This window comes from Nerophis ophidion, linkage group LG23 (assembly GCF_033978795.1).
Source record: "Nerophis ophidion isolate RoL-2023_Sa linkage group LG23, RoL_Noph_v1.0, whole genome shotgun sequence".
Lineage (NCBI taxonomy): Eukaryota > Metazoa > Chordata > Actinopteri > Syngnathiformes > Syngnathidae > Nerophis > Nerophis ophidion.
The window spans coordinates 42,032,610-42,057,159 of NC_084633.1; the positions used below are offsets into that span (position 1 = coordinate 42,032,610).

Below are 24,550 nucleotides of genomic sequence, written 5' to 3' on the forward strand. Positions count from 1 at the left end.
GTCAAAAGTCTAGCAGTGTGAGCCTCACTACTTTCACAGAAACTGTAGGAGAAAAAAACCAAACCTGTTTAAAGCTTTTGTTGAATATGATGAGACATTCATCCAAGACTATAGTCGCCTCTCGGTTTATTGTTTTGCTTTCTTTCCCTCTGGGAATAAGCAGAGCTGCAAGGACTTGTCCGACTGTTGCGACCGACTTCATTTATAAACATCCCTCCCGTGACAGAAACTCTGATGTCTGCAGCCCTGGGAAACTAAACCTGTCCGACCAGGAGAACCGTTTGTCCGTGTGATGTGTCAGGATTCAGGATTACAGGGTACAAGTTCTGGCTTGGACACTTTTTTTTTACCCAACTGACAAGATTTGGGAAATGCTGTTGACGAAGGAGTGTTTGCTGGATGAAGAGACAGCATGTTGGTGTCATCCTTGGACGTGGCGGCCAAATGGCTCCTTGATGAGGTAACACAACAATGAGGCGTGTTGCCACATGAGACCTGTCACTCTTTGCTCTGCTTTATTGCAACACAAAAACTGTTTTTGGGTGGGGGGTTGCAACAAAATACTACTTTTTGGAGATTGCTTTTAGAAGAAGAAGAGAAGAGTGGACTTTAGAGTCATTATATTTGCATATAACGAGATTAAGAACTCCAATTTAAGGTGCGGTAGGGGAGACAAATATGGAATAAAAATAACATAAGTAATAAAGATTAAAAAAAAGAATTTAAATGAACAGACTACTATCCATTAAAAATAATAAGCAATCCTGTACAATATACAACACAATATACAGAACATAAGAGTACTGCAGTAATAAAGTAATGAGTTTAGTATTTAGTAATATTTAGTACCTTATTTCCTTGAATTGCCGCTGGGGCGCTAATTATTTTAAAACCTCTTCTCACTCCGGCACTTACCAAAGGCATGCGGTAAATTTAGACCTTCGCCTATACATTTGAGTGTGATGTAAGGATACCATCATGAAAAGCACATTTAATTAAAAAAAAACCTTATTATAGTCTTACCTTTACTTATAAATAAATAAATATATAAATGGGTTGTACTTGTATAGCGCTTTTCTACCTTCAAGGTACTCAAAGCGCTTTGACACTACTTCCACATTTACCCATTCACACACACATTCACACACTGATGGAGGGAGCTGCCATGCAAGGCACCAACCAGCACCCATCAGGAGCAAGGGTGAAGTGTCTTGCTCAGGACACAACGGACGCGACGAGGTTGGTACTAGGTGGGGATTGAACCAGGGACCCTCGGGTTGAACACGGCGACGGCGTGGCACAGTGGGTGAGTGAAGTCCATGTGCAGCTCCTTCTGATCAAAAGCATCGATAACTTGTTTATAGAAGTCTTCCTTATCTTTCTTCAGTTTTAAAAGTCTCTCTGTCTCGATGGAGATCTTCCTTTATTACCTCCTGCTTCCATTGAAAGTCCAGTTTAGAAAACTGTTTAATTTTAGATATGTAATCCTCCATGTTAAAAGTGCAAGCGAGAGGAAAAAATAAACGATCGCTGCTTGTTGTCACTTCTTCTGCAGCCGAGTAGTCGCAAGAAGGATCACTAGCGCCCTCTACCACCAGGAGGCGGGAGTCATTTAATGACTCATATTTGAAACACGCAGCTACGGTATATTAATAAAACATAGCTGCTTACTGTTCTTTTTAGCATATTCAATAGCTTGGACCTTAAATCCTACTGAATAGCTCTTAATCTTCTTCCCTTTATGCCATTTCAAATGATTGAAATCAGCCTCCTCCATTTTGAAAATGATGACAGGTGAAGTGTCACTCGTGACGTGACGAGTTTGACCCGGCGGAAATTCTAGGCGTATGCTAATTATTTGGCGAAATAAGTTTGACCCGGCGGAAATTCTAGACATGCGCTAATAAAAATAATATTTTCCCATACGAGTTTGACTTGGCGTTAATCCTAAACCGGCGGGAATGTTAAGCATGCGCTAATTATTTTGCGAAACGAGTTTGACCCGGCAGTAATTCTAGGCAGGCGCATACTATATACCCGGCGGCAATTCGAGGAAATACGGTGGAACAGGACTTAGTGCATGTGCCTCACAATACCAAGGTCCTGAGTAGTCCTGGGTTCGATCCTGCGCTCGGGATCTTTCTGTGTGGAGTTTGCATGTTCTCCCCGTGACTGCCTGGGTTTTTTTCCAGGTACTCTGGCCTTTTCGCACCTCCAAAGACATGCACCTGGGGATAGGCCCCTCCCACCTCCAAAGACATGCACCTGGGGATAGGCTCCTCCCACCTCCAAAGACACCGTTAACCATGCTATACTGTTGGGTAAGCTCAGAGCAATCGGATTGGATAAAACCTCATGGAGCTGGATGCAATCTTACTTGGAGGTGGTACCTGGTGCCCCCCCCCCCCCCCCCCACCCCCCTCCCCTCTCAGTAAGCTGTGGAGTCCCCAAGGCAGTATACTAGGACCTTTACTGTTCCTAATATACGTGAATGACATGCCATCAGCATGCCACTGTGAATTGTTCCTGTTTGCGGATGACTCGGCCCTGCTGGTATCCGGCAAGGACAAGTCACAGGTGGAACAAATCCTCAGTGCTGAACTCCTTAATATTTGCACCTGGCTCGCTGACAACAAGCTATCCATACACTTAGGTAAAACAAAATCCATCCTATTTGGGTCCCACATCAACCTTCTTAAAGTCAGTGACTTGACTATAAAAGTGGGTGACATCGTTATCACCAGGAAGGATGAGATCACCTAGCTAGCTTCCATTCTAGAGGCTAATCTTTCCTGTGATAAAATGGCAACCAAGGTGATCAAAAAGGTCAACCAAAGAACCAGATTCCTCTACAGAATCTCCTCTCTGGTCAACAAAAGCACCTTGAAGATTCTAGCGGGAACTCTCATTCAACCCTTCTTCGATTACGCTTGCACCTCCTGGTACCCCAGCACCTCCAAAACCCTCAAATCTAGACTCCAAACATCCCAGAACAAGCTAGTCCGGTTATTTTTAGACCCCCACCCCAGATCACACCTCACTCCAACCCACTTCTCCAAAGTAGGCTGGCTCAGGGTGGAGGACAGAGTCAAACAACTTGCACTGAGCCTAGTCTATAAAATCCGCTACACCTCCTTGATACCGAAGTACATGTCAAACTACTTCCTTAATGTAAATGAGCGCCATAACCACAACACCAGGGGGAGCTCCACAAACCACGTTAAACCCAGATTCCCATCTAACAAAGGTCTTAACTCATTCTCTTTCTATGCCACATCAATGTGGAATGCACTCCCAACAGGTATAAAAGTAAGTGCATCTCTATCCTCCTTCAAAACAGCTCTAAAACAACACCTCCAGGCAACTTCAACCCTTTACTAATACCCTCCTCCATTCACATCCCATCTCCCTGGATTATAAATAACCTAATGTAAATAATCAAATGTACTTCTAATGTATATACTTGTTCTTATGCTATGTGAACTCACTATGTTCTCTGCTGGCTGTACATATCCTACTAAATAAGACCTACACTGTTTCAATGTCCATTTCTCTGTTGATGCAATTGTTGATGACTGAAGTTCTGATATCAACCAAAGCTCCTCATCCCACCCCCCGGATTGTAAATAATGTCAATAATTCAATGTATATACTATGATGATTAACTTGTGTGATGACTGTATTATGTTGATAGTATATATTTGTACCATGAATTGATTAACGTGGTGGCGCCTCAAAAACTTATTGGGGTGTTACCATTTAGTGGTCAATTGTACGGAATATGTACTGTACTGTGCAATCTACTAATAAAAATATCAATCAATCAATCAGTCAACCTGGGGATAGGTTGATTGGCAACACTAAATGGTCCCTAGTGTGTGAATGTTGTCTGTCTATCTGTGTTGGCCCTGCGATGAGGTGGCGACTTGTCCAGGGTGTACGCCGCCTTCTGCCCGAATGCTGCTGAGATAGGCTCCAGACCCCCCCCCCCCCCCCCTCCCTTCCCCCCCATGACTCCGAAAGGGACAAGCGGTAGGAAAAATGGATGGATGGATGATCATAACTACATGCATAAAGTGCATTACAAGATTCCAGTCGATGTCAAAGACTTTAAAGAGTGTAGTGACATTCAAAACAAGAGCTTTATAATGTTTTGGCATTTCCTAAAAAGAATAAGGCTGGAAGGAGCTTCAATATCCGAGCAGAGGCGAGATCACTTGAACGCGTCACTACTTGACAAACAGCGGTGGGCGGGGCGTGAGGTGACGTTTAGGGACTGGTGGACAGCGTCGAAACTCTTAGCTCATTTCATCGAGGGCTTGTTGTCGAAGGGACGGAGTGTCGGGAGAAAGTTGGGAGATTTTAACGCCAACATACCTCGGGGGAAGTTTGGAAGAAGAGGAAACCGAGTAGACACAAGTCGGAGTCTGTGGGGAAGGAAATGTGTCGACGGTGGCGGACTCGAAAGCCTCTTTGAGGCGCGAAGGGGAGACAAACATGCGAGCCTCCTTGCTGCTGCTGCTTGTGCTCTGGAGGACTTGTGTGGGCTCCAGCTGTGTGGGCTCCAGCTGTGTGGGCCAGTACTCCAGCGACCAGTGCAGCTGGAAGGGCAGGTAAGCAGAAACTACTTTACTGGCGCTCGACTAAACTTCAATGACTTTATATTCAAAGTGGAAAATACACCAATGTTGTAAATAAGAGAGTGGGCTACAAATCATGCATATAAGTGGATATTTTGTCAACATCACAGCGATAAGGACGTTTTTCCCCATTCATTTCACTATTAAAGTTGACAAATATGTTGTGTTACATAGTGAAAATAAAGCTGTTTATAAAAGCTATGTATCGATAGGCTCCAGCACCCCCCGCAACCCTAAAAGGGACAAGCGGTAGGAAATGGATGGATGGATGAGTCAACTTGTTAACTTTAATAACAATTCAATGCCACTAATATCCGTGAGTTTTAAATCTGTGTTTTTCAACCACTGTGCCGCAGCACACTGGTGTGTCGTGGGAGATGATCTCATTTCACCTATCCATCCATCCATCCATTTCCTACCGCTTATTCCCTTTCGGGGTCGCGGGGGGCGCTGGCGCCTATCTCAGCTACAATCGGGCAGAAGGCGGGGTACACCCTGGACAAGTCACCACCTCATCGCAGGGCCAACACAGATAGACAGACAACATTCACACTCACATTCACACACTAGGGACCATTTAGTGTTGCCAATCAACCTATTGAGTTCAAAATATTTTTTGCAAAGCAGTAATTATAATCTGCAAATGATGTGTTGTTGTTGAGTGTCGCTGCTGTCTAGAGCTCGGCAGAGTAACCCTGTAATACTCTTCCATATCAGTAGGTGGCAGCAGGTAGCTAATTGCTTTGTAGATGTCGGAAACAGCGGGAGGCAGGGTGCAGGTAAAAAGGTGTCTAATGCTTAAGCCAAAAATAAATAAAAGGTGAGTGCCCCTAAGAAAAGGCATTGAAGTTTAGAGAAGGCTATGCAGAATGAAACTAAAACTGAACTGGCGACAAAGTAAACAAAAACAGAATGCTGGACGACAGCAAAGACTTACTGTGGAGCAAAGACGGCGTCCACAAAGTACATCCGAACATGACATGACAATCAACAATGTCCCCACAAAGAAGGATAAAAACAAGTGAAATGTTCTTGATTGCTAAAACAAAGTAGATGTGGAGAATATCACTCAAATGAAGACATAAAACTGCTACAGGAAAATACCAACAAAAGAGAAAAAGCCACCAAAATAGGAGTGCAAGACAAGAAGTAAAAGACTACACACAGGAAATGAGCAAAAAAAGTGCAAATGCATCAGGGTGTGATGTGACAGGTGGTGACAGTACACCTACTTTGAGACAAGACCTAAAGTCATGCATGCTTGCTTATGCTTTGAAGTCATATCCAACAATTGCCACAAAAACTTTTTGTTTTTTAATGATGTCTGCCGGTGGTGTGTCTCCTAAATTTTTGCAACGCGAAAAATGTGCCTTGGCTCAAAAAACATGGAAAATCGCTCTTTTCAATGATATTAAAGGCCTACTGAAAGCCACTACTAACCACCCTGCAGTCTGATAGTTTATATATCAATGATGAAATATTAACATTGCAACACATGCCAATATGGCCGCTTTAGTTTACTAAATTGCATTTTTTAATTTCGCGCGAAGTATCCTCTTGAAAATGTCACGGTATAATGACACTTGCGCGTGATGTCACGGATTTTAGCAGACATGTTTTTCCAGCCCTGATCCCAGCTATAAGTCGTCTGCTTTAATCGCATAATTCCACAGTATTCTGGACGTCTGTGTTGCTGAATCTTTTGCAATTTGTTCAATGAACAATGGATACGTCAAAGAAGAAAGATGTAGGTAGGAAGCGGTGTATTGCGGCTGCCTTTAGCAACACAAACACAGCCGGTGTTTCCTTGTTTACATTCCCTAAAGATGACGGTGAAGCTTTACTATGGAACAGAGCGGTCAAACGAACATAGTTCTCTACCACATGTCAAATGACAGGTTTTGGTGAGAAAATTGTGATAATAATTCGGCTCTTACTGTAGACATGAGCGGATAGCTTGCGTCGTTCCTCGTGCACCTGTCAAAGAGGCAGCTGCGGACTCTCTTGCCTCCTCCGACCGGCCGCCCCCGAACTTGGGATGCTTCCACCATGGAGGAGGCGGAAAAAAAGCTCAGGCCGGCCCCACAACTGCCTTCGCTTTGCCTCGTCGAGAAACATGGCTTCCCTCAGAGACACTGGCAGTCACCACACCCGTGGCCACACGCCTCCGACTTTCAGGTACGACCATATAATCTCACTAAAACCCTAGTAACACAATAAGCAGATAAGGGATTTTCCAGAATTATCCTAGTAAATGTGTCTAATAACATCTGAATCGCTCCCACTACCCTTGCCTTTTTTTTCCTTTTCTAGTCCTTCTCTCGCACTTTCCTCATCCACGAATCTTTCATCCTCGCTCAAATTAATGGGGAAATCGTCGCTTTCTCGGTCCGAATCGCTCTCGCTGCTGGTGGCCATGATTGTACACAATGTTCAGATGTGAGGAGCTCCACAACCCGTGACGTCACGCGCACATCGTCTGCTACTTCCGGTACAGGCAAGGCTATTTTATTATCAACCAAAAGTTGTGAACTTTATCGTGGATGTTCTCTATTAAATCCTTTCGGCAAAAATATGGCAATATCGCGAAATGATGAAGTATGACACATAGAATGGAGCTGCTATCCCCGTTTAAATAAGAACATCTCATTTCAGTAGGCCGGTGGTTCTCAAACTTTTTCCACCAAGTACCACCTCAGAAAAAAACTTGGCAATCCATATGCCATGATAAAATACGGTAGCGTAGTAGGCCTAAGTGTTTGTTAAAAACAAGGCGGCGGTTTTAGTTAACAAGTGTATGTAATATTTTTGGTCACTGTAACATTACACGCAGTTTGAACAGTAACACTGTATTCGAATATAGGGAAATAAAACACAGTATTTTATTTCAATGATTCTCTGACGTACCACAAGTTGGAGACCACAGTTGGACAATCACTCTTACTAAACTATACAACGCTGCTGATGGAAAAGTAGTCTTCTATTCATCCATTTACTGAAGGTTGTTTCAAAGATATTAAGTCATGACTTTAATATGTCAGGACTGTGTCTACATAACCCTTCTATAATTAAGTTTTGGGTGTTGTGACAGCCGTTTGAATGCCAAATGAATTGAAGTTAGCACTTCTCATCACAGCACATCATAGCAGTGCCCTGCTATGCAAACATACTCCTACTGGAATAAAGGATGACAACTTGAGGTAACGCAGACCCAAACACCCGAGATTTAAAAAAAGGACGGAAAAAAAACAAGTGTACAAATAGATTTCATTCATTCTGGTCCTTTGCTGTTTTTGGATTTGTGCTTTAAAAAGTTTGGCAACCTTCGTGGTGCCTGATTGTTGTTCAATATTCCATAATGTTTAATATTTCATTTGAACAGTTTGTTTCTTTTAGAAATAGCACCTGGACTATTCACTTTTAAAATCTTTATAACTATTATGACTTTAAGGTCACAATTTCACAAGAAAAACTTTGCCAGTATTATAATGAAAGTTGTAATTTTGCTTAATGCAAGTCAAAATTTTACAAGAAAAACTGAACATTTGTGCAATAATATGATAAAAGTTGTAATTACACTTAATAACAGTCACAATTGTACAAGAAAAGCTTACAATTTTGGCAATTTTATGAAAAGAGTCATAATTTTACTCCACAAAAGTCACAACTTTATAAGAAAATTTTAAAATGTAGACGGTATTATAATAAAAGTCGTCATTTTACTTAACACAAGTCAAAATTTTACAAGAACAACTGAACATTTGTGCAATAATATAATAAAAGTTGGAATTTTACTCAATAACAGTCGCAATTTTACAAGAAAAGCCTAACGTTTTGGCAATTTTATGAAAATAGTCGTAATTTTACAACACAAAAGTCACAACTTTATAAGAAAACTTTAAAATGTTGTCAGTGCTATAATAAAAGTTGTCATTTTACAAGTCAAAATTTTACAAGACTGAACATTTCTGCAATATCATGATAAAAGTTGAAATTTTACTTGATAACGGTCACAATTTTAGAAGAAAAGCTTACAATTTTGGCAATTTTTAAAAAAGAGTCGTGATTATACTCCACAAAAGTCACAACTTTATAAGAAAACTTTAAAATGTTGGCAGTATTTTAATAAAAGTCATCATTTTACTCAACACAAGTCAACATTTTACAAGAAAAACTGAACATTTGTGCAATATCATGATAAAAGTTGGAATTACACTCAATAACAGTCACAAAAAGCTTACAATTTTGGCAAATTTATTTAAAGAGTGGTAATTTTACTACACAAAAGTCACAACTTTATGAGAAAACTTCAAAATGTTAGCAATAATATAATAATAATAATAATCAGAATTTTACCTGGCAAAATGATGACAATATTTTACAAGAACCAAAAAAATTGGCAATATTGTGACAAATGTGAGAATTCCAAAGGACAAAGTAAAGTTAAAGTAGCAATGATAGTCACACACACACTAGATGTGGCGAAATTATTCTTTGCATATGACCCATCACCCTTGATCACCCCCTGGGAGGTGAGGGGAGCAGTGAGCAGCAGCTGTTCCGCGCCCGGGAATCATTTATGGTGATTTAACCCCCAATTCCAAGCCTTGATGCTGAGTGCCAAGCAGGAAGGTAATGGCTCCCATTTTTATAGTCTTTGGTATGACTCGGCCGGGGTTTGAACCCACAACCTACCCATCTCAGGGCGGACACTCTAACCACTAGTCCGCTGAGTAGGTGTATTTTGCATTAAAAAGTAATAATTTTACATAAAAAAAGTAACAATTTGTCGAGAAAATATTGCAATGTTACAGAAACAGAAATATTACGAGAAATTGTGCCCAATTTTGTCGGAAAAAAGTCAACACATTGAATTTTATTTGCATTTGAATATTTCCGGCTTCACGGTGGCAGAGGGGTTAGTGCGTCTGCCTCACAATACGAAGGTCCTGCAGTCCTGGGTTCAAATCCAGGCTCGGGATCTTTCTGTGTGGAGTTTGCATGTTCTCCCCGTGAATGCGTGGGTTCCCTCCGGGTACTCCGGCTTCCTCCCACCTCCAAAGACATGCACCTGGGGATAGGCCCCTCCCACCTCCAAAGACATGCACCTGGGGATAGGCCCCTCCCACCTCCAAAGACATGCACCTGGGGATAGGTTGATTGGCAACACTAAATGGTCCCTAGTGTGTGAATGTGAGTGTGAATGTTGTCTGTCTATCTGTGTTGGCCCTGCGATGAGGTGGCGACTTGTCCAGGGTGTACCCCGCCTTCCGCCCGATTGTAGCTGAGATAGGCACCAGCGCCCCCCGCGACCCCGAAAGGGAATAAGCGGTAGGAAATGGATGGATGGATGGATATTTCCGGCTTTTCAATGTTGCCAAGTGATGCTGATTATAGCGAGTCTTTTTGACTGAGTGTGGTTTGGTTGAAAGGGGTGAAGGGCTTGCTTTTATCAAAGTGGGAGGTGTGTGTGTGTGAGACAGTCATTGGTAGAAAGAAAGAAAGAAAGAGATGCATGCTAGTGATTAGAATCCAGATGATGCGCTAGTAAAACATTGAAGGTCTGTAATCAGAAGTTGTATCAAAGCAGCCTCATGTGTGTTTGTGATGAAAGCTGGAGTGAGGCAGGCATGTGTTGAAATGTCTTGTTGGCTTTGCAGGCTACAGTGTTGTTGTCTCTTTGTAAGGCTGCAGTGAGGAGGGCCACATCTTTCAGCGGGCCCCCAATAATCTGCTCTTCATTAGTGACTAAGCTTTAATTGCATGCGGAAAAGATGGAAGTTGGAAGCGGCTTGAGTTAATTAGAGGCCCAGCCAGCAGCGCCGCACTTCTCCACATGTCCTGGCTTTTTAAGGTCCATTTAAATCACAGCGTCTCATTTTCAGGAAACAGGGCGTTTCTCCATCTGCAGTCAAAGCGCCAGCTTGGCACGCTCCCGGGCCCATGATGGCTTCCTGCCTCGGGCCTCTGCCGCAGAATGAATGACGGAACACTTCTTTTTTTTTTTCTTTCCTTTTGAGACCCCGAGCTGGCCTTAAATCGGAGAGGCAGTCGTTTGGTCTCGCTGGCGCCAGAGTCCGAGGTGCTGCCCGGAAAAGCCTCCTTGGCCGTCTTTGGTTGCTTGAAAGCGAGTGGAGGTGGAGTGCGTGACCAGCATTTGCACTCGCAGGCAGCAGCCACGGTTACTTGTCCGCTCCAAGGCCGGCTATTCATGCACTTTTGCCTACTAAGTCTTCCAAAGGCAGCCTGCCAGCAGTGCGCTTGGCCACTGAGCCACGGGCGGGGGTCGTTTATGCCCCTTTTCCACTGAGCAAGTACCCAAGCCTAGGTGATTTGGGACTGACAGGAATCGAGCCAAAGCTGAGAAAAAAATTGTGCTAAAGAGACCCCGAAATGTGGGAAACTGCTTTGTCCTTTGACTGGTCTGGATGTGGAAGTCACTTTCCACCCAGCATTACGGTTCCATAGGGTATGCATTTCCATGTTTCTGCCACTAGTTCTGTATGTTACCTTTCACCTCCTCTTTCATGACTCATTTTAACTTGAAAGTGCAAACGTATGCCTGATCACAATATTCAAACCCCGTTTCCATATGAGTTGGGAAATTGTGTTAGATGTAAATATAAACAGAATACAATGATTTGCAAATCCTTTTCAACCCATATTCAGTTGAATATGCTACAAAGACAACATATTTGATGTTCAAACTCATTACCTTTTCTTTTTTTTTGCAAATAATAATTAACTTAGAATTTCATGGCTGTTACACGTGCCAAAGTAGTTGGGAAAGGGCATGTTCACCACTGTGTTACATCACCTTTTCTTTTAACAACACTCAATAAACGTTTGGGAACTGAGGAAACTAATTGTTGAAGCTTTGAAAGTGGAATTCTTTCCCATTCTTGTTTTATGTAGAGCTTCAGTCCTTCAACAGTCCGGGGTCTACGCTGTCGTATTTTACGCTTCATAATGCGCCACACATTTTCCATGGGAGACAGGTCTGGACTGCAGGCGGGCCAGGAAAGTACCCGCACTCTATTTTTACAAAGCCACGCTTTTGTGTGTGTATATATATATATATATGTATATATATATATATATATATATATATATATATATATATATATATATATATATATATATATATATATATATATATATATATATATATATATATATATATATGAGAGCGAGAACAAATAGATAGATAGATAGATAGATAGATAGTACTTTATTGATTCCTTCAGGAGAGTTCCTTCAGGAAAATTAAAATTCCAGCAGCAGTGTACAGAGTTGAGATCAATTTCAAAAATAAAAAAAAGTAAATAAAGGGGGTTTAAAAGGAAATAAAATTGAGAAATATTACAAAAAGAATAAAAACAATGGGAATAACAATACAACAGTAAAATAAGAATATAACAAGACAAAGTAGGCAGTAGTGACCATGTTATGAAAAAGTATTGCACTGTTATTGTTTTGCATCCCCTGTCATCCTAGTACCCCCCTACCCCCCGCCCCAGAGAGGAGTTGTACAGTCTAATGGCGTGTGGGACAAAGGAGTTTTTGAGTCTATTAGTCCTGCACTTGGGATGAAGCAGTCTAGAACTGAACAGGCTCCTCTGGCTACTGATAACGCTATGCAGAGGGTGACTGGCATCATCCAGGATGCTCACTAGTTTGTCCACAGTCCTCTTCTCTGCCACCGTCACCAGTGAGTCCAGTTTCATTCCCATTGTAGAACCGGCCCGCCTGATCAGTTTCTCAAGTCTGGAGCTGTCCTTAGATGTACTGCCCCCCCAGCACACTACCATGTAGAACACAACACTGGCATTCATTGATTCATAAAAGCATTCATTGAAGTAGAACTATCACGTTATTATATCATCCAACATCTTTGACAATCAGCATGGTTTTGTACAAGTCCACTTTTTATTCCCCATGATTTTAGCCTTTAAAGCTTCTCTTAGACCACCATTCTTTGACCTCGGTATTTGTCAAATGCTCGTTACAGCCATGGTCAGAATGATCAATATTACCGTTTATCGTTATATCCCTAGTCCTAAATATCCAGCCACTATTCCACGTTTTTAAAAGCATTTCATGTATTGGCTGTTTCTAATGACCAAGTGAACTACTCCCAATGTTGCTCTTTATGGAGCTGAATCAGTTCTCGGCATCCCGCCAACAGAACATTCTCATTCATCTGAAGAAACTCAATGATTCCGCTTGGTGGAAACTTGTCCTTAAGCTCAATGCAGGTTGTTCACTTTTGTACGGTGAAGATTTTTTGCTAGTTCCATTCAGTCCTAAATGACCTTGACTCGTACCGTCTCACATTTCCTGCGCATCGTTTTTTGATCTACTGTTTTGTTGGTTGAGGGTAGAGGTAAGGATTCAAGGAACTTTATTGTCATGCCAGCACACATGAGAATGCAGCCAAGGTCCCAGATTTATTCCAATGAGTAGACTTAGCATTAACTGATCAGTCCGTTATCTGTTCCAAATGATGAATCGACGCTGTGCTATTCCCGTAGCTGACATAACTACACTATATTGACAAAAGTATTTGGCCACCATTCCAAATGATGAGAGTCAGGTGCTTTAATCACTAGCCCCGGTGTATCAAATCAAGCACTTATCATCATCATCATCATTTATTTTTATTCCTTTCATGAAAATGCATATTTACAAGCCACGTACAATTGTTTTTTTTTTCTTTCTTATACATTTCCATGATCAGAAAGGAGCAGCTGGCATGGAGACTGTTTCTATAAACATTTGTGAAAGAATGGGCCGCTCTCAGTGATTTCTAGCGTGGAACTGTCATAGGATGCCACCTGTGCAACAAATCCAGTCATGAAATCAAAGTCAACTTTATTATAAGAAAAGTGAAAAGTTTGGGAACAACAGCAACTCAGCCAGGTAAACTGACAGAGAGGTCAGCATAGTGCAAAGACTTTCTGCACAGTCACTTGCTACACGGCTCCAAACTTCATGTGACCTTCCAATTAGCCCACGTACAGTACGCAGAGTGCATAATGGAATGGCTTTCCATGGCCGAGTAGCTGCATCTAAGCCATACATCAGCAAATTCAATGCAAAGCGTGGGATGCAGTGGTGTAAAGGACATCACCACTGGACTCTAGAGCAGTGGAGACACCTTCTCTGGACTGATGAATCACACTTTTCCATCTGGCAATCTGTTGGACCAGTCTGGGTTTGGACGTTGCCAGGAGAACGATACATTTCGGACTGCATTGTGCTGAGTGTGAAATTTGGTGGAGGAGGAATCATGGTGTGGGGTTGGTTTTTAAGGAGTTGGGCTTGGCCCCTTAGTTCCAGTGAAAGGAACTTTGAATGCTCCAGGATACCAAAACATTTTGGACAATTCCATGGAGTGGTACTTCAACTTCATTTGTGAGGCAAGGCAGGTGGCCAAATACTTTTGGCAATATAGTGTATGTCCATCATGTCAACGAACCCCAATTCTGTGTCGCAACTAAACCTAACACTTGGTGAAGAATGCCATACACATTGTTTATATATATATATATATATTTTTTTTTTTAATGTTTTAGTGTTTCTATTGTGAAGAGTCACGTACTTTTCCCGTTTTCAGTATCTTTTTGTATTGGGCCACCTTTTTATGACAGATTTTTGCTTCATTAATTATTAGCATGTAAAACTATTCTGTGGTGTGACTGTATGTTATGTTTCCAGTGTTTTTCAACCACTGTGCCGTGAGATACAGTCTGGTGAGCGTGGGAGATGATCTCATTTCACCTATTTGGGTTTAAAATATTTTTTGCAAAGCAGTAATTATAATCTGCAAATGATGTGTTGTTGTTGAGTGTCGCTGCTGTCTAGAGCTCGGCAGAGTAACCCTGTAATACTCTTCCATATCAGTAGGTGGCAGCAGGTAATTGCTTTGTAAATGTCGGGAACAGCGGGAGGTAGGGTGCAGGTAAAAAGGTGCTTAAACCAAAAATAAACAAAAGGTGAGTGCCCCTAAGAAAAAGCATTGAAGCTTAGGGAAGGCTTTGCAGAACCAAACTAAAACTGAACTGGCTACAAAGTAAACAAAAACAGAATGCTGGACGACAGCAAAGACTTAATGTGGAGCAAAGATGGCGTCCACAAAGTACATCCAAACATGACATGACAATCAACAATGTCCCCACAAAAAGGATAAAAACAACTGAAATAATTTTGATTGCTAAAACAAAGTAGATGTGGGGAATATCGCTCAAAGGAAGACATGAAACTGCTACAGGAAAATACCAAAAAAAAGAGAAAAAGGCAACAAAATAGGAGTGCAGGACAAGAAGTAAAAGACTACACACAGGAAAAGAGCAAAAAAGGTCAAATGCGTCAGGGTGTGATGTGACAGGTGGTGACAGTACACCTACTTTGAGACAAGAGCTATAGTCATGCATGCTTGCTTATGCTTTAAAGTCCATCCATCCATCCATTTTCTACCGCTTGTCCCTTTTGGGGTTGCTTGAGCCTATCTCAGCTGCATTCGGGCGTATGGCGGGGTACACCCTGGACAAGTCGCCACCTCATCGCAGTGCTTTAAAGGCCTACTGAAAGCCACTACTAGCGACCACACAGTCTGATAGTTTATATATCAATGATGAAATATTAACATTGCAACACATGCCAATATGGCCGCTTTAGTTTACTAAATTACAATTTTAAATTTCGCTCGAAGTATCCTCTTGAAAATGTCACGGTATAATGACGTGTGCGCGTGATGTCACAGATTGTAGCGGACATGTTGTTCCAGCCCCGATCCCAGCTATAAGTCGTATGCTTTAATAACATAATTCCACAGTATTCTGGACATCTGTGTTGCTGAATCTTTTGCAATTTGTTCAATGAATAATGGAGACATCAAAGAAGAAAGATGTAGGTGGGAAGCGGTGTATTGCGGCTGCCTTTAGCAACACAAACACAGCCGGTGTTTCTTTGTTTACATTCCCTAAAGATGACGGTGAAGCTTTACTATGGAACAGAGCGGTCAAGCGAACATGGTTCTCTACCACATGTCAAACGGCAGTCGGCTCTTACCGTTGACATGAGCGGATAGCTTGCGTCGTTCCTCGTGCACCTGTCAAAGAGGCAGCTGCGGACTCTCTTGCCTCCTCTGACCGGCCGCCCCCGGACGTGGGATGCTTCCACCGTGTAGGAGGGGGGTAAAAAGCTCAGCCTGGCCCCAATGGCTGCCTTCGCTTTGCCTCGTCGAGAAACGTGGCTTCCCTCAGAGACACTGGCGGTCACCACGCCCTTCCAACTTTCAGGTACGACCATATAATCTCGCTAAAACACTAGTAACACAATAAGCAGATAAGGGATTTTCCAGAATCATCCTAGTAAATGTGTCTAATAACATCTGAATCGCTCCCACTGCTGTCTTTTTTGTTTTTTTTTTGTAGTCCTTCACTCTAACTTTCCTCTTTCACAAATCTTTCATCCTCGCTCAAATTGTCGCTTTCTCGGTCCGAATCGCTCTTGCTGCTGGTGGCCATGATTGTAAACAATGTTCGGATGTGAGGAGCTCCACAACCCGTGACATCACGCGCACATCGTCTGCTACTTCCGGTACAGGCAAGGCTTTTTTATTAGCGACCAAAAGTTGCCAACTTTATCGTGGATGTTCTCTACTAAATCCTTTCAGCAAAAATATGGCAATATCGCGAAATGATGAAGTATGACACATAGAACGGACCTGCTATCCCCGTTTAAATAAGAACATCTCACTTCAGTAGGCCTTTAAAGTCATATCCAACAATTGCCACGACCACTTTTTACTGTCAACTGACTTTTGTTTGTTTAATGATGTCCGCTGGTGGTGTGCTTCCGTATCTTTTCAATGAAAAAAAATGTGCCTTTGCTCCAAAAAGGTTGCAAATCACTGCCTGCACTATGCAACCTCTGAAAAAACAAAGCTAAGTTTAGCGAGCAGAAGTGCACTAAGTGCGCCAACTACTAACTAGCCTACTCACGTTGGTGTCCATCTTTACCTCCAGCGGGCTGACTCACGAGGGCCACACCCGGGACGTGGAGCAGGTGTACCTGCGCTGCTCGCAAGGTTCTCTAGAGTGGCTCTACCCTACCGGCGCCATCATCGTCAACCTGCGGCCCAACACGCTCTCCCCTGCTAGCGCCCGCCTCACCGTCTGCATCAAGCCCAGCGCTCACTCCAGCGCCACTAACATTTATTTGGACCTGAATGGGCGGCTACGACTACTGCTGCGCGAGCAGGACCAGGCTAGCAGTAAGGTGCACTGCTTTGGCATACAAGAGGGGGCGCTGTTTATCGAGGCCATCCCACGCACGGATATCAGCCGGCGGGTTACGGCGTTCCAGTACGAGCTAACGAGCAACGTGCACGGAGTGGAAGAGCCCTCGCTGGCAGGTAAGAGGAAATGTCTTCTTGGGGAGGAGCTAAGCCCCCATGTGTCAAAGTCAAGGCCTGTCGGCCAGGATGATCTTTAATTACCGTATTTCCTTGAACTGCCGCCGGGTATATAGTATGGGCCTGCCTAGAATTACTGCCGGGTCAAACTCCTTTCGCAAAATAATTAGCGCATGCTTAGCATTACCGCCGGCTCAGGATTAACGCCGGGTCAAACTTGTTTTGCAAAATATTATTTTTATTAGCGCATGTCTAGAATTTCCGCCGGGTCAAACTCGTTTAGCCAAATAATTAGCATATGCCTGGAATTTCCGCCGGGTCAAACTCGTCACGTCACGAGTGACACTTCCCCTGTCATCATTTTCAAAATGGAGGAGGCTGATTTCAATCATTTGAAATCGCATAAAGGGAAGAAGATTAAGAGTTATTTAGTAGGATTTAAGGTCCAAGCTATTGAATATGCTAAAAAGAACAGTAAGCAGCTATGTTTTATTAATATACCGTAGCTGCGTGTGTCAAATATGAGTCATTAAATGACTCCCGGCTCCTGGTGGTAGAGGGCGCTAGTGATCCTTCTTGCGACTACTCGGCTGCAGAAGAAGTGACAACAAGCAGTGATCGTTAATTTTTTCCTCTCGCTTGCACTTTTAACATGGAGGATTACATATCTAAAATAAAACAGTTTTCTAAACTGGACTTTCAATGGAAGCAGGAGGTAATAAAGGAAGATCTCCATCGAGACAGAGAGACTTTTAAAACTGAGGAAAGATAAGGAAGACTTCTATAAACAAGTTATCGATGCTTTTGATCAGAAGGAGCTGCGCATGGACTTCATTTATAAGTAAAGGTAAGACCATAATAACGTTTTTTTTATTAAATGTGCTTTTCATGATGGTATCCTTACATCACACTCAAATTTATAGGCGCAGGCCTAAATTTACCGCATGCCTTTGGTAAGTGCCGGAGTGAGAAGAGGTTTTAAAATAATTAGATCTCCGGCGGCAATTCAAGGAAATACGGTAGTATTAGAACAGCCGCCTGCTGCTGTTTTTCACACACCAATACTCCATCAGTGTTGGTGCTAGAACATTTCCAAATGGGGTCGCCAGGGGCCCCATCAGGTCATAAAAATGGGGTCCCACTTTTTGGTAACAAATGTTAAATGAATGCATTGTCCTCTTATATCTCAAATTCTATATTGTGCTTTGGAAAAATGTTGTCATAAACGTAACTTCATTCATAAGAAATATAAAGAAAACAAATTTTTATACATATGTTAATGTATTCACTTATAAACATTCATTCACTTTCTTCTTTGCTTCACGGATCTAAACATTTCTTTTTTTTCCTATATTTTTATTGTAATATTTTCAGAATGTGTTTGTTCTATTCTTGGCCAAAGTAAGACAAAAAAAAAACAATAATCTGAATTTGTCTTTATTTTGTAGTTTTAATGCCATGATCTGAATAGTCCGGCCCTCGTGTGCACACATCTTCCTCCATGCGGGCCCTGAGATAAAAGGACTTGGACGCCCCTGAGCTAACCCATTAATGAATGAATGAAATGAGTTTATTTGGGTCATATAATTAACCATCAACCATTGTGTGTGAGCCATTTAACAGCACAGGTGAGACATATTTAACAATCACACACATTTACACACAAAAAGAAAATTAAAATAATGACCAGGAAAAGGAACAGGCTGAAGCCAAAGCTTATATTTGCCTATCCTACACCTTCACTGAAAATAAGATTACCTGAAACATCAATGTTGAAAAAAAATCAATGGGATGAAAGTAGGGGGGTAACGGTACACAAAAATTTCTGTTCGGTACGTACCTCGGTTCAGATGTCACGGTTCGGTTCATTTTAGGTACAGTAAGAAAACAATAAAATATACATTTTTTTGGTTATTTATTTACCAAATTTGCATAAGAACAGGATCAAACATTACAGGGAGACCGAACAGGATCAAACATTACAGGGAGACAGAACAGGATCAAACATTACAGGGAGACAGAACAGGATCAAACATTACAGGGAGACAGAACAGGATCAAACATTACAGGGAGACAGAACAGGATCAAACATTACAGGGAGACAGAACAGGATCAAACATTACAGGGAGACAGAACATGATCAAACATTACAGGGAGACAGAACAGGATCAGACATTACAGGGAGACAGAACAGGATCAGACATTACAGGGAGACAGAACAGGATCAAACATTACAGGGAGACAGAACAGGATCAAACATCACAGTGTTTGCCATATAAAAAACAAAGTTGTTGTTTTTTCTAAAGAAGGGCCTAATAAGAACAAACAAAAAACACAAACAACAATAAAAGTTATAATTGATAGATGGATCTGAAGTTGATCTCAAGATGATGGTGTTTTTCATTATTTTTATCCCCAATTATTTTTATCCCCAATAATTTTAGTGCGATTTTTATTTAATTTTTTATTTATATTTTTTTTGGGGTCATTGCTAAAAAAAATAACAAATTGAAATCAATGGTGTTATGTGTTGACATTTTTAAGGCTCCATATATTCTATAATCTCAAATATTCCACTTTAAAATTCTATTGGGGAAACTATTGCATATTTTGAGGTTTTTTTCCATAACTAAACAGGGTTTTCTTTGACGAAAAGGGCATACAACTTAAATCTTTAAAAACGTTACATTGACAGATAGACCTAATGTTGTTCTAGAGCAGGGGTCACCAACACCAGGTGGCCCGTAAGGACCAGATGAGTCGCCTGTTGGCCTGTTCTAAAAATAGCTCAAATAGCAGCACTTACCAGTGAGCTGCCTCTATTTTTTAAATTGTATTTATTTACTAGCAAGCTGGTCTCGCTTTGCTGGACATTTTTAATTCTAAGAGAAACAAAACTCAAATAGAATTTGAAAATCCAAGAAAATATTTTAAAGACTTGGTCTTCACTTGTTTAAATTAATTCTTTTTTTTTTTTTTTACTTTGCTTCTTATAACTTTCAGAAAGACAATTTTAGAGGAAAAATACAACCTTAAAAATGATTTTGGGATTTTTAAACACATATACCTTTTTACCTTTTAAATTCCTTCCTCTTCTTTCCTGACAATTTAAATCAATGTTCAAGAAGTGAAGAGAATTATATTTATATAGCGCTTTTCTCTAGTGACTCAAAGCACTTTTACATAGGGAAAGCCAATATTTAAGTTGCATTTAAAGCAGTGTGGGTGGCACTGGGAGCAGGTGGGTAAAGTGTCTTGCCCAAGGACACAACGGCAGTGACTAGGATGGCGGAAGCGGGGATCGAACCTGGAACCCTCTCTACCAACCGAGTTGGTAGAGTGGTTATTTCTTTTATTGTAAAGAATTATAAATACATTTTAATTTAATTCTTCATTTTAGCTTCTGTTTTTTCGACAAAGAATATTTGTGAAATATTTCTTCAAACATATGATTAAAATTAAAAAAAAAAAATTCTGGCAAATCTAGAAAATCTGTAGAATCAAATTTAAATCTTATTTCAAAGTCTTTTGAATTTCTTTTAAAAATGTTGTTCTGGAAAATCTAGAAGAAATAATGATTTGTCTTTGTTAGAAATATAGCTTGGTCCAATTTGTTATATATTCTAACAAAGTGCAGATTGGATTTTAACCTATTTAAAACATGTCATCAACATTCTAAAATTAATCTTAATCAGGAAAAATGACTAATGATGTTCCATAAATTATTTTTGAATTTTTCAAAAAGATTCGAATTAGCTAGTTTTTCACTCTTCTTTTTGGTTGAATTTTGAATTTTAAAGAGTCGAAATTAAAGATGAACTATATGTCAAAATTTATTTTTCATTTTTTTCGTGTTTTCTCCTCTTCTAAACCGTTCAATTAAGTGGTTTTTTTTCATCATTTATTCTCTACAAAAAACCTTCCGTAAAAGGAAAAAAAATGTACGACGGAATAACAGACAGAAATACCCTTTTTTATGCATATAGATTTATTTATTAAAGGTAAATTGAGCAAATTGGCTATTTCTGACAATTTATTTAAGTGTGTATCAAACTGGTAGCCCTTGGCATTAATCAGTACCCAAGAAGTAGCTCTTGCTTTCAAAAAGGTTGCTGAACCCTGCTCTAGAGTTTTAAACCTTGAATAATAATAATACAAAATAATTAGATTAGATAAGATTAGATAGTACTTTATTTATTCCGTCAGGAGAGTTCCTTCAGGAAAATTAAAATGTTCAGCACAATCCCATTCAAGATCAGACAAACTTTACAGGGAGACAGAACAGGATCGCTGACGGGTCTGCCGGCTTCCAGCGCCCCTTACAAAAAAGATGACATACAGGTAAACAGGGGTGGGGGAATGGTAGAAAAAAAATAGAAGATTAAAATAAAATAAAAAAAATCGGTCTTAGCCTGGGCCCTGGAGAGGGGGTGCAGACTGAAGCAAGGGAAAAAAACAACAACTCATAGCCATAGTACACATCCCTCTTCCATGTGTGTAAGAGGGAAACATCAAAGAACACAGAGGACATTAAAGACATTAAAGCAGCAGATACAAGCAGACACTTCTTCATACAGCTATGAATAAAAAGTAAAAGAAACATATCCACTGTGGTGGCCTCTGGAGTGTTCCACGCCATCGTCTGCTGGGGAGGAGGGAGCATGGCCAGAGACAGAAGCAGACCCAACAAAGCAACCAAGACAGCCGACTCCACTCTCGGCCGGTGTCCAGTCCGCATGACACATTTTAAATTTTTTTGGGAGCAAAATCCTTTTGGGGTCCCTGGGATCAAACCTGAGTGGAGGCCTAAATGTATATTTTTACACATATATTGTATTAGTTTTTTAAATAAAAACATATCAAAATGGCCCCTGCTTGCTTTGATTTTCCACTGTGCGGCCCTCAGTGGAAAAAGTTTGGACACCCCTGGCTTACACAAACCAACCCAAAATATTAGAATGAATGCATTTTTACAGCATAATGCTAAAGTTGTACTTTATGTTGTGACCCCATTTGTTGAAAGGAGACACCTGCTGCTGATGGAAACTAATTCACTGGGCCTCTTATTAGACCAGGGGTCGGGAACCTTTTTGGCTGAGAGAGCCAAAAAGCCAAATATTTTAAAATATATTTCCGTAAGAGCCATATAATATTTGTTTTAACACTGAACACAACTAAAGACGTGCATTTTTAAGTAAGACCAACATTTCCAGACTATAATAGGTCTCTTATTATTTGTAATAACTTTGTTATCCTGAAGCTAACTGTGGAGGGGGCGTGGCCTGTGGGCCTGCAGCGACAGGTGCGTAGATGGCCCACCTGGGCCTTGTTATCTAATCACCTGTCGCTCTGTTATAAGCAGCAGCCAGGAGGAGAGACTGGGTTGGGGCTGGAAAAACTATTGCTGGAAAGCAAGAGAGACTTATTGAAAAATAAAACGATATTGTAAACCTGAAACAGGCTCTCATGTCGGTGCTTGGAGGTCTAAAGAACCCCCAGGAGGGCAAGCCCCACACTAACCAATAATAAATAAATAACTTCTTACCGTTAACGCAATTTCTTGAACAGGTGCAGTTGAAAACAGATGGATGGATTAAAAATGCATGAGAATGTTTTATATTTTGAACATTATTTTTAACACTGTGATTACAAGTGGAATTATTCATTACTTATCGTGTTAAGCAACGTCAGCTCAGATTTATCCGAGAGCCAGATGCAGTCATCAAAAGAGCCACAGGTTCCCTACCCATGTATTAGAGGAAAGGCGATGGTGTGTGTGTGTGTGTATATGTGTGTGTGCGTGTGTGTGCTAAAAGTGGGCCTCCGTGTAAAGAAAGCATCTGTTTTCCCGCTGCGTACCTGTCTAACCTTCAAGTCAGCCCCCCCCCCCAACCCCCCTCTTCCTTCACTCAAACTGCATGATCCCACATCTGTCTTCCCCTGCCTCCACGTCATGTGTCACATTACCAGGCACGGCCCAAAGAGGGCGCTGTCTGGCATGTGATGGATGAAGGAGAAGCTCCGCCTCTCGGTGGTCCGCCAGTCATCTTCCCAGCAGATGTTCCGTGCTGTCGCTCTTCAAGTCTGACTTCCCCGTCTCTCATCTCCAAGCGACGTGGAGTGTTTTTCACTTGGCCCGGCGTTATTAGCCGAGTTGAAAAAGCGCGTTCCAGATGTTTGCCGGGGAGCGCCTCCCTTCCCTGTGAAGTGGTCTTCTTCAGAGGGGTGACCGGAGCGAGATGCCGACTCAGCTCTGTGGTCGAAATCCGAAGCCGAGCACACGTGAAAAGTTTTTCCAAACGATTGGCTTCAGGCTACTTTTTATTGTTCTTGAACTTGTGGCAGCTTGACCTCTGACCCCCATTTAAAGGCCTTTTACTAAGATCTGGATATTTTTAGGCCATGTGACCATACAGCACATATATGTGGATATTTGGCCTTGAATGAACACATATAATGACAGCAGTATGATGATTCTATGTGTCTACATTCAAACATTCTTCTTCATACTGCATTCATATATGCTACTTTTAAACTTTCATGCAGAGAGGGACATCACAACTAAAAGTGTATTTATGAAACAGTTATTGGCACAGTGGCACAAACATTCATGTCATTTCCAAAACAGAAAGTGCAAGATTGTCAGAGACATTTTAAAACAAGCTATGAGTGCACTTTTGTGCATGATGTCACTAAGATGACATATCAAAACACTCAATTCAAGTGCACTTTTTCTACAGAACGCCACTACAATAGTTTCAAACCAATAAAGTGCACTTTTGTGCATGATGTCACACAAGATATTTCTATAAGTGTTAAATAAAAACGAGCTGCATAATAGGAAATCAAATCGCTATGTGGTAGGTTCCTACGGACATTATCTCCTTCTGTTGTTGACTAGTTTTTTCATACGGTGTTCCCATGGAAATGGTGGCTTGGGCATTTTGTGGGTGTGACACCCAACGGAGATGTTGACATGCGGAGTTTCAAGCACTCTTCATTCTCTAGCGGGTGACTTTTTCAAATGATGCTACAAGTGAGCAGTAATGTTACTTTTTGTAGCAACGCTTTTGCCGCATACTTGACATATTACGGTTGTCTGTTCAACATCTTCCCGCTTGAAGCCAAACCACCGCCAGACGATGGACCCCCTGCTGTTTTTCTTGGGAATTAATTCTTCCTCCATTTGTTACCAGATATGCACCTTCTCTCTCTTGTATTACCACTCGCAGTGGTAGGTGCGCTTGTTTTATGTCTCTGTGAGGAGACAAGAAAGAGTGAGAAGAGGCTGTAGTGTAATGCCCGCAGTTAAAAGCAACTGCGTGAGAAGGTATACTCCAATATCATCATATAGTCATTTTCTATATCGCACAGAGACAAACCTGCGATACATCCAGTATATTCCATGTATCGCCCAGCCCTACTACCAACCATCATTAAACAGTACGCAAACATTTAGTGTGTCTAGTCCAGGGGTGTCCAAACTTTT

At 41.3% G+C, this 24,550-nt stretch overlaps 1 protein-coding gene across 2 annotated transcripts in view; it reads left to right on the forward strand.

The window, feature by feature from the left end:
• The first annotated feature begins 204 nt into the window (after positions 1-204).
• Positions 205-24,550, forward strand: part of metrnla (meteorin like, glial cell differentiation regulator a) — a 35,358-nt gene continuing 11,012 nt past the window's right edge. The window contains exons 1-2 of one of the 2 annotated variants that reach the window (XM_061884685.1): positions 205-460; positions 16,673-17,061. In XM_061884685.1, coding sequence (XP_061740669.1) covers positions 372-460; positions 16,673-17,061 — 478 coding nt within the window. In that variant the 5' untranslated portion in view covers positions 205-371. Of the gene's footprint in view, positions 461-4,268; positions 4,614-16,672; positions 17,062-24,550 lie in introns of those variants that run through there. The other variant, XM_061884683.1, reaches the window with a different exon arrangement.